The 15,226-nt window shown below is 51.5% G+C and overlaps 9 protein-coding genes across 11 annotated transcripts; 5 read left to right on the top strand and 4 right to left on the bottom strand.

Annotated features, from left to right (window-relative positions):
- The first annotated feature begins 10 nt into the window (after positions 1-10).
- Positions 11-2,324, top strand: PPTG_05918 (hypothetical protein). Its single transcript, XM_008899659.1, has one exon. The coding sequence runs from the start codon at positions 88-90 to the stop codon at positions 2,215-2,217; it is 2,130 nt and encodes a 709-aa protein (XP_008897907.1). The 5' UTR covers positions 11-87; the 3' UTR covers positions 2,218-2,324.
- Positions 2,325-2,379: 55 nt separating this feature from the next.
- PPTG_05917 lies at positions 2,380-4,475 on the top strand. Of its 2 annotated transcripts, XM_008899658.1 has the most exons (5): positions 2,380-2,729; positions 2,792-2,867; positions 2,945-3,099; positions 3,157-3,354; positions 3,414-4,475. In XM_008899658.1, the coding sequence occupies exons 1-5, from the start codon at positions 2,667-2,669 to the stop codon at positions 4,416-4,418; spliced, it is 1,497 nt and encodes a 498-aa protein (XP_008897906.1). In that variant the 5' UTR covers positions 2,380-2,666; the 3' UTR covers positions 4,419-4,475. The 2 variants fall into 2 exon arrangements, with proteins under 2 accessions (XP_008897906.1, XP_008897905.1); XM_008899657.1 differs by having other exon boundaries at positions 2,792-3,099.
- On the bottom strand, positions 4,448-5,784 carry PPTG_05916. Of its 2 annotated transcripts, none has more exons than XM_008899656.1 (5): positions 5,463-5,784; positions 5,228-5,382; positions 5,119-5,172; positions 4,688-5,052; positions 4,448-4,619 (listed from the first exon to the last, which is right to left on the bottom strand). In XM_008899656.1, exons 1-5 carry the CDS (start codon positions 5,523-5,525, stop codon positions 4,552-4,554), a joined length of 705 nt encoding a protein of 234 aa, XP_008897904.1. In that variant the 5' UTR covers positions 5,526-5,784; the 3' UTR covers positions 4,448-4,551. The 2 variants fall into 2 exon arrangements, with proteins under 2 accessions (XP_008897904.1, XP_008897903.1); XM_008899655.1 differs by having other exon boundaries at positions 5,470-5,784.
- Positions 5,785-5,808: 24 nt separating this feature from the next.
- On the top strand, positions 5,809-6,913 carry PPTG_05915 (hypothetical protein; the record flags this gene model as incomplete). The annotated part of the gene is made up of 2 exons (XM_008899654.1): positions 5,809-6,333; positions 6,394-6,913. The coding sequence occupies 2 exons, from the start codon at positions 5,809-5,811 to the stop codon at positions 6,646-6,648; spliced, it is 780 nt and encodes a 259-aa protein (XP_008897902.1). The 3' UTR covers positions 6,649-6,913.
- On the bottom strand, positions 6,346-8,208 carry PPTG_05914 (hypothetical protein). The gene has a single exon (XM_008899653.1). The coding sequence runs from the start codon at positions 8,103-8,105 to the stop codon at positions 6,783-6,785; it is 1,323 nt and encodes a 440-aa protein (XP_008897901.1). The 5' UTR covers positions 8,106-8,208; the 3' UTR covers positions 6,346-6,782.
- A 116-nt stretch (positions 8,209-8,324) lies between these two features.
- PPTG_05913 (hypothetical protein) lies at positions 8,325-10,217 on the top strand. Its single transcript, XM_008899652.1, has one exon. The coding sequence runs from the start codon at positions 8,792-8,794 to the stop codon at positions 10,118-10,120; it is 1,329 nt and encodes a 442-aa protein (XP_008897900.1). The 5' UTR covers positions 8,325-8,791; the 3' UTR covers positions 10,121-10,217.
- Positions 10,199-11,274, bottom strand: PPTG_05912 (hypothetical protein). The gene has a single exon (XM_008899651.1). The coding sequence runs from the start codon at positions 11,219-11,221 to the stop codon at positions 10,268-10,270; it is 954 nt and encodes a 317-aa protein (XP_008897899.1). The 5' UTR covers positions 11,222-11,274; the 3' UTR covers positions 10,199-10,267.
- Positions 11,275-11,412: 138 nt separating this feature from the next.
- On the bottom strand, positions 11,413-12,018 carry PPTG_05911 (hypothetical protein). Its single transcript, XM_008899650.1, has 2 exons — positions 11,808-12,018; positions 11,413-11,696 (listed from the first exon to the last, which is right to left on the bottom strand). Exons 1-2 carry the CDS (start codon positions 11,952-11,954, stop codon positions 11,625-11,627), a joined length of 219 nt encoding a protein of 72 aa, XP_008897898.1. The 5' UTR covers positions 11,955-12,018; the 3' UTR covers positions 11,413-11,624.
- Positions 12,019-13,261: 1,243 nt separating this feature from the next.
- Positions 13,262-13,545, top strand: PPTG_21790 (hypothetical protein; the record flags this gene model as incomplete). The annotated part of the gene is made up of 2 exons (XM_008899975.1): positions 13,262-13,393; positions 13,468-13,545. 2 exons carry the CDS (start codon positions 13,262-13,264, stop codon positions 13,543-13,545), a joined length of 210 nt encoding a protein of 69 aa, XP_008898223.1.
- Positions 13,546-15,226: the final 1,681 nt, after the last annotated feature.

Here is a 15,226-nt window from a genome sequence, read left to right as displayed (position 1 = left end):
ATCAAGTATCTCAATATCCACCTCTGCCATTTTTGCACCGCACCACCGGGACTCGCTTCATTCCTAGACTTTAGTCCGGCCGAGACAATGGCGTCCGCTCCTCCGATGAACGTGATCGAGAAGATCTTGTGCCACCACGCAGTAGGCCTCACGCAGCCTTACGTGCGTGTAGGTGACGTGCTGTGCGTCAAGGCGGACTGGACCATTGCCAGCGAGCTGACGTTCCAGGCCATGGACACGATGCACGCGGCCATCGGGCGGCCGCCTCTGCACCGTCCCGACCGCTTCTGGCTGGCTCTGGACCACACTGTGGACCCGCGTGTGAACCACCTGCCCAAGCAGAAGGCGCTCATTGAAATGTCCACCAACTTCGCCAAGACCCACGGGCTCACGGACTTCCAGCCTGCCAACACCACCATCATGCACACCGAGTTCGCTCGCAAGCGCGCGCAACCCGGCCAGATCGTCATTGGCGCTGACAGCCACACGTGCAGTGCCGGCGGCATGGGTGCGTTTGCTGCCGGTCTGGGCGCTGGCGACGTCGTTATGCCGCTGGTCACGGGTCAGACGTGGTTCAAGGTGCCCGAAGTGTGCTACATTGAGTTCGTAGGCGCCCCGAGCTTCGGTATCGGCGGCAAGGACGTGATTCTCCACATTCTCGGAGAGCTGAAACGCAACACAGTCGCCTTTGAGCGTGCCGTGTACTACGGCGGCGCAGGCCTCAAGTACTTGTCAGACGACGCTCGCTTTGCCGTCGCTAACATGAGTACCGAGTTCGGTGGCATTGCCGGCGTGTTCCAGGCTGATACCATCACTCAGCGTGTGCTAGAAGCACGTGAATCTCACTTCGACGAGGCTCTGTTCTTCGAGCCTGACGAGGGCTGCAACTACGCCGCTCACCATGTGATCAACCTGGCAGATGTCAAGCCTTTGATCGCTCTGTACCCGTCGCCCGACAACTGTGTGAGCGTACAGGAGAAACTCGGTATGACGCTGGACGGATGCTTCATTGGCGCCTGCACTACTACCCAGGAAGACTTGATCCTGGGCGCTATGGTGTTGCAACAAGCCATGCTGGAGGGCAAGCGTCCGTCAGCCAACGGCAAACGCCGTGTCACCCCCGGTAGTCTGGAGATCATCGACCGTCTTAAAGAACTGGGTCTTATCCGCATCTACGAAGAAGCAGGCTTTACCGTCGGCGTACCGAGTTGCAGTTTCTGCGTCGGTATTGGTGCCGACGTGGCTGGGGAAGGCGAGGTGTGGCTTTCCAGTCAGAACCGCAACTTCCGGAACCGTATGGGTAAAGGATCAATCGGGAACTTGAGTTCGGCGGCTGTGGTGGCCGCCTCCAGCTTCGATATGGAGGTGGTGGACCCTTTGCCGTACCTGGAGAAGATCAACAAGGAGGACTTTGACCGCTACCGTAACTGGGTGGAGCCGGACTCGTCGACGCCGTCACCGGCCAAGACGACCAAGTCGTACACGGTGACGGAGCCCAAGCCGGTGCTCGCTTCGGGTGACGATGAGGACAGCATCCAGCAGGCCAAGGAACAGGCCGCTGTTGCGGAATTGGAGGCCGCTTTGCCGCCCAAATTCAGCGGCAAAGTGCAGAAATTCGGCGACAATATTGACACAGACGCCGTGATCCCGGCCCAGTTCATGGGTCTTAACAAATCGTCCCCGTTGTGGCCTCCTGAGTGCGAGACAGAGCTGGACGTGCTGGCTGCCAAGTCGTTCGCCTATGTGCGTCCCGAGTTCCCGCAGAAGGTTCGGGAGGGCTTTAACATCATTGTGGCCGGCACGGCGTTCGGCAGTGGTTCGTCTCGTGAAGAGGCCGCGATTTGCCTTAAGGCTGTGGGCGTCCAGGCCGTGATTGCCAAGTCGTTTGCCTACATTTACGCGCGTAACCAGCCGAACAACGCGCTGCTGGGTATTGTCGTGACGGATGAAAAGTTCCATCAACTGGCCGCGGAAGGTGAGGAAGTTACCGTGGATTTGCGCAACCGAGTGGTGAGTGTCAAGGACCACCAGGTGGCCTTCTCGCTGACGCAGCTTGAGGAGGCGTTCCTCAACGGCGGCGGTCTGAAGACGCTCTTCAAGCAGCACAAGGCGGATCTGTTCCGTGCCGCCATGCGTGGCAAGGCCCCCAAGGTCATTTCTTCGGGCGGTGTCGGCTGTGGCGAAGGTTGTGGCGACGCGGCCACTCCGTCGTGGTAGGGCGTGCATTTTGACTAGGTATATGCACAAACGATAAGCAAAAAAGTACAAGCAACATTTTTTCATGATACTTGATGCGAATGTTGCAAGTGTGAACTTGAGGCAAATAATTTGCCAGTTTGCATGAAAAAAAAAGAAGTATTTTTTTTTGCCACGAAAAGACGCGAATGGATATTTGCCATTTCCAAGATAAGCAGACAAAATGTTCCAGGACGTGACGCTGGGGAGTGCGAGCTTTGAGGCGGAGCAGACCAAGACTGTAGTGGAGGTTTACGCCCAAACGCTTGAGATCGAGATGTTCGACTGCGAAGCTCAGACGGAGAACGAGAGCGTCTCGAGCTCCACTCAAACGGGTCAAACGCAACAGCCACCGACCAGAGGCAAAGGCAAAGACGCAACTTCTGATACTCAAGAAGAAACCCAACGTCAAGTGGCGGAGTGTCTGCAAAATGTCGGGAGTCTCATGCTACGAGAAATGGCAAAGAACGGAACAACCAGCTCCTGCTTCAGTGGTACACAACTCTTCTATTTCACTTTGATGAGCATTTTTTTACTGATGCTCACTCGTTCACAGGTTTGGAACGATACTTGGAAGAGTCCGAGGAGAAGGATATCACCAAACTTTTCCGGTTGCAATTCGACTACGACACGTATTTCCAGCCGCAACAAGGCACTGCAACAGCAAATGACACTAAACCTTCATCTTCATTGCGACTGTCGTGCACAGGTGTATCCTGGAATGCAACAGGATCGGTCATCGCGGTAGCTTATGGACGCTTCGATCACTCCGGCTGGTGCAACTATCGCTCCACTCTCTGTCTGTGGAATGTGTTCCAAAGTGACCTCAACCAACAGAAACCTTCACTTGTCCTTGAAACTTCGGTAAGTATAATTGCTTGTGTCAGATTGCAGTTCGCACACTAAAATTGCACCTAACAGAGCGGGCTCATGTGCGTGGCCTTCCACCCTCAAAACCCATCCGTCGTCGCCGCTGGTTCCTTCAACGGAGAAGTCTTCGTGTGGGATATGGAGCCAGCTGAGTATAAATTCTACTCGTCAGGCATCGGGGACTACTTCCACCGCGAACCCGTTACCAAAGTCGCCTGGGTCTACGATATCCAAACCGCCGACTACAACGTAAGGATCTCCTTAATCTCCACTAAATAATCACTTTCCTAATACTTCTTTTGTTGTAGATTGCAAGTGTGAGTGGTGATGGCAAAATCCTCTTCTGGCGAGTCAAAGACAAGCTTGCATTCCCTGTTGAAGGCTACGTCATGCAGTTACCACAAGGTATTGGAGGTTATGGAAGTAAAGGCAGCAGCGACGAAACGCGTTCCCCAGTGATCGGTGGCAAAGCATTGGCCTTCAGTAGTACCGACAAGGCCAGTCGTGCATTCGTCGTTGGCTCGGAAGGTGGAGTTGTCGCTCGATGTTTCGCTAAAGCTGCAGCAAATGTCCGTTCTTCGGACTTTAAAGGCGACAAGAAGTGGACAGCTACAGCCGCACGACTAGTTAGTAAACTCCCAGCCTCGAAGATCCCCGCTGCACGTCGACAGGTGGAGGCATATGCATCCGCTAAACGCAGTAAGGAAGTGACATTGGCTACAGTATACGAAGCCAGACTAGACCCCACGACGATATTCCCAAGTGCAATGGACTTTGTCTTCGAACCTCATACCTCTCCAGTGTACGACGTGAGCTTCTCACCATTCCGGAAGAGTATTTTCTTAACTGCATCGGCAGATGGAACCACGCGTGTTTACTCAACGATGCAGCGTGAATTGCTGCTTTCTTTCGAGGTATCGCCCTCGTCAGCGTATCTTTATGCGGCTGAGTGGTCCCGTACACGCCCCATGGTGTTTGCTGCAGCCAGTGAAGATGGGAACGTCTACGTTTTCGATCTCAAAGTCGACCGTGTCAATCCTGTGCTGGTTCTAAACGGTAAAGACCCGATTACGGGATCAGTGTCAGGGTCTAGTGCTACGTCGAAGACAGGGAGTGGCAACAGCAAAGCGGTGTCTTCAAAGACTACAGTTGCAGCCCCAATGTTTGCTCTCGACTTTAACCCTCGACAACGGAACTTTTTGGCGGCAGGCGACGCTGACGGGGTTGTGCACATTTGGAAACTTTCGTGGCAACTCGCCAACTTCCAAACAGGCGAAGGCGAGTTACTGGAGGCGTTGGAGGCAAGCAGCTAGATTCAAATCTCAACAGAAAAAAATAAAGCTGCCCGTGACAATTTTTTTTGTATCGCGTTTCACGTTGCGCTCTTCGCATTTTTTATTCTCTTTTTCACTTAGATTTCGCGCTTCTGTAAGTTGTTCTTGTCTTTTATTTGCGTCCAAGATCCTTGGCCGTACGGTGGGCATGCAGACTCCACTCCATCTTCGTTTGAGTCACTGAATTAAAAAATGCATTAAAAAGTTAGCAAATACTGACAATGACATCAATTTTGACAATAACGAACCGGGCATCACACGACGCATCTCCTTGAAGGTTTCCTCGGACATGTTGATGTACATGTCTTCCAGGTTGGTCTGCAGATCGTCCTCCGCTTCCTTCATCACGCGCAGAATGGCGTCACCCAGACCACCCGGACGTTGCACCGTGATCTCCTCTTCGATATCCTTGGAATTTTGCAGCTGCAAATTGCCGTTCTCGAAGTAGTGGACGTGTAACTGGATGGTGCCCTTGACCTTAGCTGGATTGGCCGTTAAGTCCACTTCCCATCGGGAATTCCAGCGCCCTCCCCAAAAATTGCGAAGATTGATCCGCTCCGTGCACAAATTCACCACCAGCTTCGTACCCACAATGTACACACCGGCCGTTCCACTTCAACATCAATAATAAAAATTACTTCGAAATAAAAAAAAATCTCATAATAATAATCGAGCTTACCCGTGCATGTACTCGAATTGCAAATACGACTGCAATGTCTTCTGCACTTCCTGACTGCCATAACACAATTATTCGAAGATCATTTATAATAATTATAATAATTTCTTACCGCTCCTTCTCGAAGTCCGTGACTCTGTCCTCGGGAATCTCCGCGACATCTTCCGCCACAATTTGCTGCTTGATGTGGTCGAAGCCAAGCACGCGGTTGCCGATGGGGTCCACGTAGTGAGCAGCGTCCACTTCTCCCTCCTCGCAGATCAAAATCTATTATAAAAACAATGTTTTTTTTTTTTAGGAATCAGGGCTTATAAATGCGGTATTTTCCATTAACAAGACTTGCAAACCTTGTACCTTGTAATCAGCATCGGGGACGTCAACGGGAAGGCAATTCTTGACGTTGTAAGCATGCAGCGCTCCCCTCAGCGCCGCGTCTGGTAGAACATGAGCAGGGACGAGCTTGGCCACATCACGCAGCACCTCGTGGATCTGGCCAGGTGGACTGGCCAGCAAGAACCGCTGCGCAATCTGCAGCTTCTCCTCGTCCGAGGCTTCCTCGTACGCCCACTCCTCCGCCATGATAATCTGCGAATAAAGGTATCAAACCCATGATAATGAATATAACCTTTTCTCTGATTGGTTAATAAAATGTCGTTTGTTTGAGTAAAATGATACCGGACTGCCATAATTAATATGGAAACCCCGAGTGTACGTGTGCTGGTAGTCGGGGACTCTGGCGTGGGGAAGACGGCGTTGTTGCGAGCCATTTGCCGCTTGTATTCGCCCACTCCGACCGGTATTGACAAGCCTTCGGCTTTGTGGACTACTGGGTGTGACGTTCACGTGCTGCTTACGTCTCTGGGCCCCGCGGGTCGCGAAGTTTTCGTGGAATTCCTGGATGTTGGGGGTCATCGCCAGTACGAACTCAGTCGAGGCGCTTTCTACCACGACGTACACGGCGTAATTTTCGTACATGACTTAAGTAACGCGAAGAGTGGAGAACATCTACGTAACTGGAGCAGGGAGTTAAGTGACATGCAGAGACTCAAAGGCTGCGTGGTGCCGTCGACAGGGAAGACCCACGACTTTCCTACGCTGCATGAGTTGCCAAAACTCGTAATTGGCAACAAGAAAGATCTGTTGCCAAGAAATTATAGACCTAAAGTGACGGGGGCAATGGGATCTTTGGAGTTTAGAGCTGTTGCCTGCATCGAATCGGTAAGCAACAAGTTGCCGAGGAATCTGATACTTTTATTCACATTTTTCTTCCTGTTGCAGAGTGCGGAACCGTTGTCAATGGAGCCAAGTGGAGCATTTGATACATTTTTGCAACAAACGTTGGCATTTGCCAATCGAGGAGAAGGGAGCTACAGCAACTACAATAACAGTATGGGCCTACGACAGACCAACAGAGCAGTAGACGCGGACGATGGACGACCTGGATCGGGGTTTAGTGCAGGACTCAGCAGTTTAGCAGCAGCGTTGCCTCCGTTATCGACAGGATCTGGCGGTGCACGCTCTCGATGGTGGTAAAATGAGAAATGTTTCTTCACAAACTAGAGTAACATTAGATACGGCATTGCAACTATGATACGACTTGGCCTTCGACCGCCAAATGCCGTAATTTCTGACATCCCGTGACAAGACGTAGCTGATCCTTTTCCCGCTCAAAATTCGACGGAGCCGCGGCTGTTGAACGATACATTGTCCTCCCGCGTTGACCTGTTCCTGCCGTTGTTCTTGAAATTGCGTTCGCCAGGACCAAAACTCTCGGCGTCTTCAAATTGCCCGTGGGAATAGTCACTGCCAATGGACCGACTGGAGCCGTGAGTAAGGACGGCTCCAAGTTCAGTGGATTTGGCGCTCTCGAACGCTTCAGGGTCGAACGTCTCGTAACTCCGAGCGCTTGCCAAAGAGCCCGACGGCGACGAGAGCGACGCCGGCACCGCCGACGAGTTAGGAGACAACAAACTACCCACCATCAGACCGCGTCGTGCCGAGCCTGAAGCGTACGACTCCTGAGCATTCAAAGCTCTTGGTCTGTGGACATTCAAAGGACCGTCCGACTCGGATACACTAATGCGTGAGTGTACCATGTCATTACTATCCGCTGACCGCAAGGCGTCAATTCGAGCCTGCAGCGTGTCTCCTGACGCGCCGGAACCAGCACTGGCCCGAGCTTCAGAAGGACTGGGCGGTGCTCGCGTGTATCTCGGCACTACAACAGGTGCAGGGATCTGGTCCTGTTCACTATTGGGCGCTCCCAGTCTCACGCCGGTTTTCCTGTTGGCTTTCAAGCTCTTAGACGCCGACGGAGACGTGACCGACATGAACGGAACTCCGTCGGGACCTCCGCCGGTAGGATACGGGTCGTCGTAGCGCATGCTGTCCGGGTAATTGGTGTCGTAGCCGAAGCTGCTGGAGCTGAGCCGGGGTGCATTGGCTTCGTAGCCATGACTCAGTGGACTGCGGCTCTGTGCGTTGCCGGCATTGTACCATTTCGGCGGGGCCTGGTACTGCCGTTCCTGGTTCGGTGCCTGCCCTGCCTCCTGTTGCGCTGGCAGCGGCGGATACGGCTTGGCAAATTGCTGGTTGTGTAGTTGCGACGAATTCTCACGGTAGCCATTGGCCGCCACCTGTGGGCCGAGGTTTTTGCGGTTCGGTGGAGGTGCCAATGGCACGGCCGTGACCTGTTTCGAGTAGCCGTAAGCCGGCGGTTGGTAACCGTTGGCCGATCCACTGGCCTGTTGTGCCTGTTGATAGCGCTGCTGCTGCTCCTGCTCGGCGCGCTCGCGCTCCTGTGTGAGCCGTTGACGAGCCTGTACGGCCGCTATTGCCTCCTCGTGCCCTTTGCGCTTGGCGCGCTGCATGCAGACGCAGCAGCAGACCAGCAGCAAGAGGATGAGCAGCGCCACGCAGCCAATGGCCACCCACCAGATCCAGTCGTCCCAGCCTAACGCACCCTTGAACACCGACTGCCCGCTCGCCATGACTGCGAGAAGAAGGAACTGGAAATGTTACAGAGTCGGAAGTGGCAGGGGAAAAGGAAGAGTGGCTGCCTCCGAAACACCTTCTGTTCCCGCGACATGACGGTGTCAAGGAATGGGTACTTTGGGTGGAAATAGTACTCATTTTGGGGAATTTGTTTTTTTTTCTTCTGAGTCAGAGAGCTTCCGACTTTATTTCGTAATTTTTGAAATTGTTGACTCATAAAAATGGCTTATAGGTACGTTCTTCTTCAGTGTGAACACCCAGTTAGTGAACCAACCGGTCTCGCTGTAACGCCGTCCGGAGCGCGGTGGACCAAGCAACACCATAACAGAGCAGCAGCGGACGAAACCATGCTGCGATAATGCAGCTCTGCTGTTGGGTGTGCCTATTTCACAACCGCCGCCACCATTAGTCGAAGATGGTGCGTCACCAGCCATAATTGCCGAAGAATCACGCGAGAACGGACCGAAATCCATTCGCGGATCCAGCGAAAAGAAGAACCTAGCTGCACCGATATGGAATTCACTAAACAAACGTGTGGCTCGCTGTGCTTGACAAGGCAATCGGCCCCATAGTCACTTCAGAAACTATTCGACATCATGGCCTCGCACTTAGTGGAGTTCTTCACGACCTTTGGCAATTTTTCCTTCTGTGGAAAAGATCCGCTTGTCGATCATTGACACAAATGAGTGACAAGGAAGACGACCCAGTGCTAGCCTTCTTGCTGGGCTCCATGCCGTCGTTGGACGCAATCGAGCACAACACTGTTGTATCGAGAGATGAGGCTGCGGCTGAAGACGATCTTCCAGCGCTGGAGCCCGCTTCCGACAGCGACGTGGAGCCACACTCCGACGTCAGTGCAACAGCAGAGGGCAGCAACAACAGCGACTGGGACGCCACCACCTCGTGCGAGTCGGAAGATGACGGCAATCTTGTAGACATTCGGCATCGGGAGGCGACCGACCAAGAGATTTGCACGAAAGATCCGGAATTGAAACGCAGCCTGGAAGACCAGAACAATCGCATTGCGGAGGCGGAGCACGAGGACGACTGCACTGATCCAGCAACTGTAGATTCGGGTGATGAGGTCCAACAGGAAGAGAAAAGAGTACCTAAGGCAACGAAGAGCTCTAAACCCGTGGCTAAGTCAAATCGAGCGGTGGTAAAGAGCAAACGGTTGGTGACGGAGACCAAGGACCGAGATGGTAGCGATCCGGTGTTGGAAGAGTTATTCTTTGTGGGCTGCGTTGCCACTGTGTTGGTCGCGTACCTTGTTGCATGTGTTTACAGTTTCTTCCATCCGTTAGTGTTCCCTTTACCGGACTACGAGGAGCTGTACTCCGCATACGACATCTCGAATGTTTCCGTTCGTATCGTGAACCCCGTGGAGAACTCTTTTATCACTCCGCAAGGGGTTTCATTCGAGTGGCAACTTGTCAATTTTCCAACCGAGGCGTTACATTTGTATGGAGCGGAGGTATTTCGCTACCAAGTATCTCTGGATGACGAAATTATCACGTCGGAAATCGGATTTCTTGCACTTCAGGACGATGACAATGGTGCGGAGGCAATCAATCGTACTGTACACTTTCCCATTCCACTAAGAAAATTTACTCGCGAGGATGACGAGAACGAGTTGTTTAAACTCGATCTTGAAGTTACTATACCGATTCCTGGTTTAATCGAAGAACTCAAGACATACAAGCAAGATGCATACGTTCGAAAGCCACCAGCTCCCTCTCGTGAGGATGGAGTGCACATAACGCTTACGTCACCTGTGAACGGTGCTGTCTTCGAGCAGCATCAGTCTATTATACTCGAGTACAGCGCTGTGAATGTACAAAAGTTGGTCGTGCACGTTGACGGTAAAGTGTATCTGGAGAAGACCTACGTGGACGATGGCAATATGTTATTCCGTGGACTGGGCGTGGGGCCCCACAAGTTCGAAGTGCAAGCCGTGAACGACCGGAATGAGGTTGCAGCGTCTAGCACAGTGCATGTAGAGATAATTTGAGCGCTTACAGGATGAATAGCGCTAGGGAAACCTGGATGGAGTTAGTGTACCCAAATATACGGAACTTACAATAATCCCACCGTAACGGGGAAAAGGGTACTGTATTTTAGCGCTTCGTTACGGTGCCTCTAGCCTCATCGAGCACTCTTACTGCCAGACCTTCTTAGGCTTCCAGTGGAAGTTCTCATACAGACGCAGCAGGTTGCGCTCGAGCATAGCGACCGTGACCTTGCCCACAAGCGGCACGTATTGGACGCCCTTGATCTTGAGCAGCTCAGCCTCGTCCACGTTCTTGAAGGACGCGACATTGATGATGACGGTGTTTTCGCTCACCCACTCAAGCGGCAGCTTGTAGCTCTTGACCGGGACGCCGGTAATGATGACACGGGACTTCTTGCACGCCGTCTCCTGCGTCTCCTCGCTCGGGATGAGCTTGCCGCGACGGAACAGGTACAGCGAGTCAATGTCAGCGCTGTACACGTCGGCGCCGTCATTCGCCAGCATAGCAGCCAACGGGCGGCCGACAATGTCACTACGGTTAATAACCGTGATGTTAACACCAGCCAGGTGGTCGCCAGCAGGCTTGGTCTTGTCGTAAATGCCAAGGTGTTCGAGGATCTTGACAATAGCCAAGGGCGTGCACGGCAACACGCACTTTTGCGTCTTCTCATCGTCTACGTAGCGGATGTTGCGGTACAAGTTGCCGCGGTAGAATTGGCACAGTCCTTCCACGTCCTTCTTGATGCTGATGCTGTCGCGCAAAAAGTCGTCCATGGTACCACCGAAGAAGCTCGGGAAGGCACCGAAGCACGGGTAGTACACGAGGATACCGTGCACGTCCGGGTCGTTGTTGGCCTTCTCCAGAGCCTCCAGCAACTCGTCCTTGGGCACCTCACGCAGCTCGTAGCGGATGCCGTCGCGCGCACAGGCCTTGCCTGTCCACTCGGCGTACTTCTTGGCGGCAGGGTCGCCGTGAGCCAGCAAACCCACGAGCTTGGGACCCACGCCGCCCATGTCCTGCTCAATGTACTGGCGCACGGCCAAGCTGAAGGGCTCGGCGATGGTCGCAGCGTTCACTTTCACTCCGGCGGTGTCGGTCATCTTGATGTTTGTGGTAGACGTCGGTTTGACGGATGGCTTCAAGTCGGCTGGCCGCCAACCAAAGGTCACGATGGTACCATTTTGGTGGTACCAAAGGTCACGGTGGTACCATTATGGTGGTACTTTAAATGGTACAATGTGCCATGACTATGAAAGCGATGATTGGCTGGTTTTCCTAGCTTCAATATTAGGTTTGCAGAACTTTATATTTCGGAGAAGAAGTAGTTGCTGTTCGGGAGAGCGAAGAAAGCTGTATTTTTTTGTATATAAATTAAAGAAGTTTGTGTACGGTTTTAAATGAAAATTGAGAAAATATGCTTGATCTGCGCTCGTCTTGTGTTGGTGGTCAAGCCGGGAGCGCATTCAGAAGCAATCGAGGGGCTTCGATATTCTTCGTGAGCTATTATAGATGGGCGTGGGGCTGGGAGGCGAGCATCTTGTTGTTGCTGGTCGACCTAACGTCTCCAGCCCATTCCTGTAATTGCCACAAAACCGTGTCGTTAAACTCTCTCTCTCTCTCTCTCTCTCTCTCTCTCTCTCTCTCTCTCTCTCAGCAACATTAAATTAATAGTGCAGCTTTGTTTACCGGGACGATGGGACTGAGGTCCGTCTCCCAGCTGACGATGTTGTGCACGGCGGGGATCATGTAGCCGAATACAAACACGAGCGCGCATGTGATCTGGCCTAGCACCACGTCCCCGAGTTCCATGGACGTGTGTGGCTTGTACAGCATTACCTTCGAGTAGTGCTTTCTTTTCCGAGCCTTGTTGGTCTTGATGAAAATTGGTAACTGAGGCTACGCCCTTATTGAAGTTTATCGCGGGCGTTCTTTTGCAGTCGCGAGTGTCCCGCAACATAGAGGCTACTTTGCGGGACGTTCGACGCCACATCTGTGTAACACGGCGGACATCAACTTCAGCTTGCGCAGATTGATGAGATATTGAGAAAGCTTTTTCCCCTACACAACACGATCGTTGGCGGTTGATACTGCTGCAAAGACACCATGGGGGTGCGATTTATGATTGCGTCGCCTGCACTTTGAGTTTAATGGTGGTTCCATAGCCTGCGTGTGGCGTGACGCCATTGAGTAGGCCTGACGCGACAAAGATTCTTCTTCAACGTGCGCCGATTGCTTTAGTTTGTCATTTTTTGTTAGGTGCATATGAATATTCAGTATTGAAGCTGTTGGTTTTCGCTTTTGCTACACCCTGCGTTCGTACGTTGTAGAATAAAATTGTTAGGTGAAAGTGTTGACGAAACAGAATGGGATAAACACGATCGTGGATTGCTACGGGTGCGACGAGGCCAGACACGTCGCATTGGATCCATCTCGCAGATCGACACACAGTCTGTCAATTGATGAGCAACTTACAATCCTCACTTCAAGTCACTGGTATGGATACTATCGGTCGTGAATCGAGAAATATAACCTATATGGTCTTTTAGATCGTTTAGGAATGGCTGTTTGCGTTCATGCAAAGCACGTTACACAGTATACCTTACCGTGAAAACATCACCGGCCAATGATATTGTAGCCCACGAGACGGCACCGCCACTGGCCAACCACCGCTAAAACGAATTCCCGCCAACGTGGTGGCGCCAGGACCCGGTCTTTGCTGTACGTTGAAGAAGGTCCTTTGTCTCATCTTGCCAACGCTATAGCGCATACCGCCACTATACAAGTAATACCAGCTACAGGAATGATCCAGCATGGATCGAAACCTACACCTGTGTCGATGGTGTTGCCGCATCATCACCAAGATCATGTTGATGTTGACTGTACCACGTGGCCTACCCTTTCAATTTGAACGCGAGTGACTTGCTGGTCTTCAACTTTGTTTTTTTTTCCACTTGTTTCAGAACGCAAGAGCTTTTTCGCAAGCTGAAGTTGCTGTTAATCACTTCTATGTTGCAGGACGGTGCAAGTTGGCAAAATGGCTGCCTTCACGACTCAATTTCCAATTTGCGCCATTCAGACCAAGACGAAGAAGGCCAAGAAGAGAAAATACCAAGAGAATGCTGTACAAGTCACACACTCCGATGGAGTTGGGAGATACCGTTCTGGGTCAGATCACCTTTGCGCTCGTGTTCGTGATCGACCATATGATTCCAGCCGTCCACAAAGTTCTCAGCTGGGAAACTGAGGATGTCGATTTGGGTCCGATCATTCCGGTATGTAGATCAATAATAGAACTAATACGTAGGAAATGCATAGCCCTGAAAGTATTTTTTTTTAAATCAACCAGGAATGGAGTGGCACCGCTCTGCCAACCGCAAGCAGAAGCAAATTGCTTACAATGCAACCTCCGGCTGATAAGGCCTAGTTATCGGGAGGCTCATCCAGCTCTGCCATTGCTCAGCAACCTGCTACTTTCCTACTCCGATTGTGCAAGCAACGCAAGCGCAGCAATCAACCAGTTGTCTCGGTTGTATTCAACTACGTCTCCTTTAATTTATGAACAAGTAACATTTTATAGTCCAGGTTGCAGTCTTGTTGAAATCTAAGCACTAATTACTCCAGCAAAGTTAGATGGTACTACATATCCAGTATCTGTTGTTAATAAGGCTGTTTCGTGCATTGGTCCCAGCGTGGTCGAATTTGTTAAGTAAAACTTAATTCTGGGCACTATTGGTTTGATGTATGCACGAATGTCACCACAGATTACGATGCATGTATTTTAATCGACAAAATGAGTAATCCAATACAATTGCATTGTGAGTTCTACTCAAAATTTCCATGGGCGGTTCTTTGAATGAACCTCCACCAAATCGCCCAGCGTATACAATTCCGTATACTGACCCGCTTAAGTACGAAATAAGATCATGACATGTGGACGTGCGGGTCTACTAATGACTTGGGTTTGTATGTGGACGATTGATCTTCCGCTCCTCAAACAGACCCAAACCGGCAAATTTGGACGGAAATCACAATATTTACCTAGCCAGGGTATTGCGTTTTTACGCTTGATCTCGCTTCATTTGGCAATCAATCTGAAAAAGCTCAATCCGATGAAGTAATTCTTTTTTTCTGCCAGACACCAAGATCGATGTTGATATTATATCCGTGTCTCTCATTGCGTCGTGTTCGATTCGAGCTTTGGTGAAGCCTAGGGCACTCACGCAGCATTCCATCAACAGGCCGAACCTTTTGATTCCATGCAGACCGACTTACCTGAAGTAGCTTTGTTGCCTCTAGCCACCAAAACGTAAGGACTCGTCGTAATTTTTATAATAATATGGATACGAGGTTGTTTAAACCGCAGCAAGGCTGAACTCGCTTGAGCACGGTGCAGCAGCGATCACAACTGACGCCTTTGTACTTGCCGCACTTTAAGATACGGAATTCGCGCTATTACTGGCCAAGAGGTCTCCCAATCCACACTTGTTGTGTCACAATTGAATGTAGCAGGTTGAGCATAGCCACTAGAAGCAGCGCCTCTGCCTGGCGGCATGGGTTTCCAATATCCGATACAGAACAAAAATTTTAAAAAATTGCCGGGAAATATTCTACTTGAGATGATTACACTTAAATTTCAATCTATGATAGTATTGAACTAGACGAGTACCGCCCGCAAAGCGGGCGGTACTCGTCTAGTTGGTCCCAACCCGTGGAGCTCGCTAAATTGACCAATAGGGATGTCGCAGAAAAGCGTGACCGTTAGTGGGCTATATTTGTAATTTACTTATTCCTGGACTCATTCGAGAAGGTAGGGGTAGGTTACACGATGGGTGATATTGCATGCAAAAGAGTGGTGTAGCCAAGGCAAACCCTTAGGTTTATGCGCTGAGACGTTGAACACACACACGGACGGACACACAGACAGATACCGGACTCGCCTACTGTTGGTAGACTAGCCGAGTGCCGCCCACTTTGCGGGCGGATGGGCATGGTTGGTCCCAACCCGTGGAGCTCGCTGTTCCAGCTCGCCCCACTACTACGCAAAGCCCACCTTCGCTTCGCTCGGCAGGGGTTGGAGCCTTGCTACATGTAGAGTCCCAATCTGT

The sequence above is a fragment of the Phytophthora parasitica genome, assembly GCF_000247585.1.
Source record: "Phytophthora parasitica INRA-310 unplaced genomic scaffold supercont2.8, whole genome shotgun sequence".
NCBI lineage: Eukaryota > Oomycota > Peronosporomycetes > Peronosporales > Peronosporaceae > Phytophthora > Phytophthora nicotianae.
The sequence above is the reverse complement of the archived record's forward strand: the minus strand, read 5'-3'. Positions and strand labels throughout refer to the sequence as shown.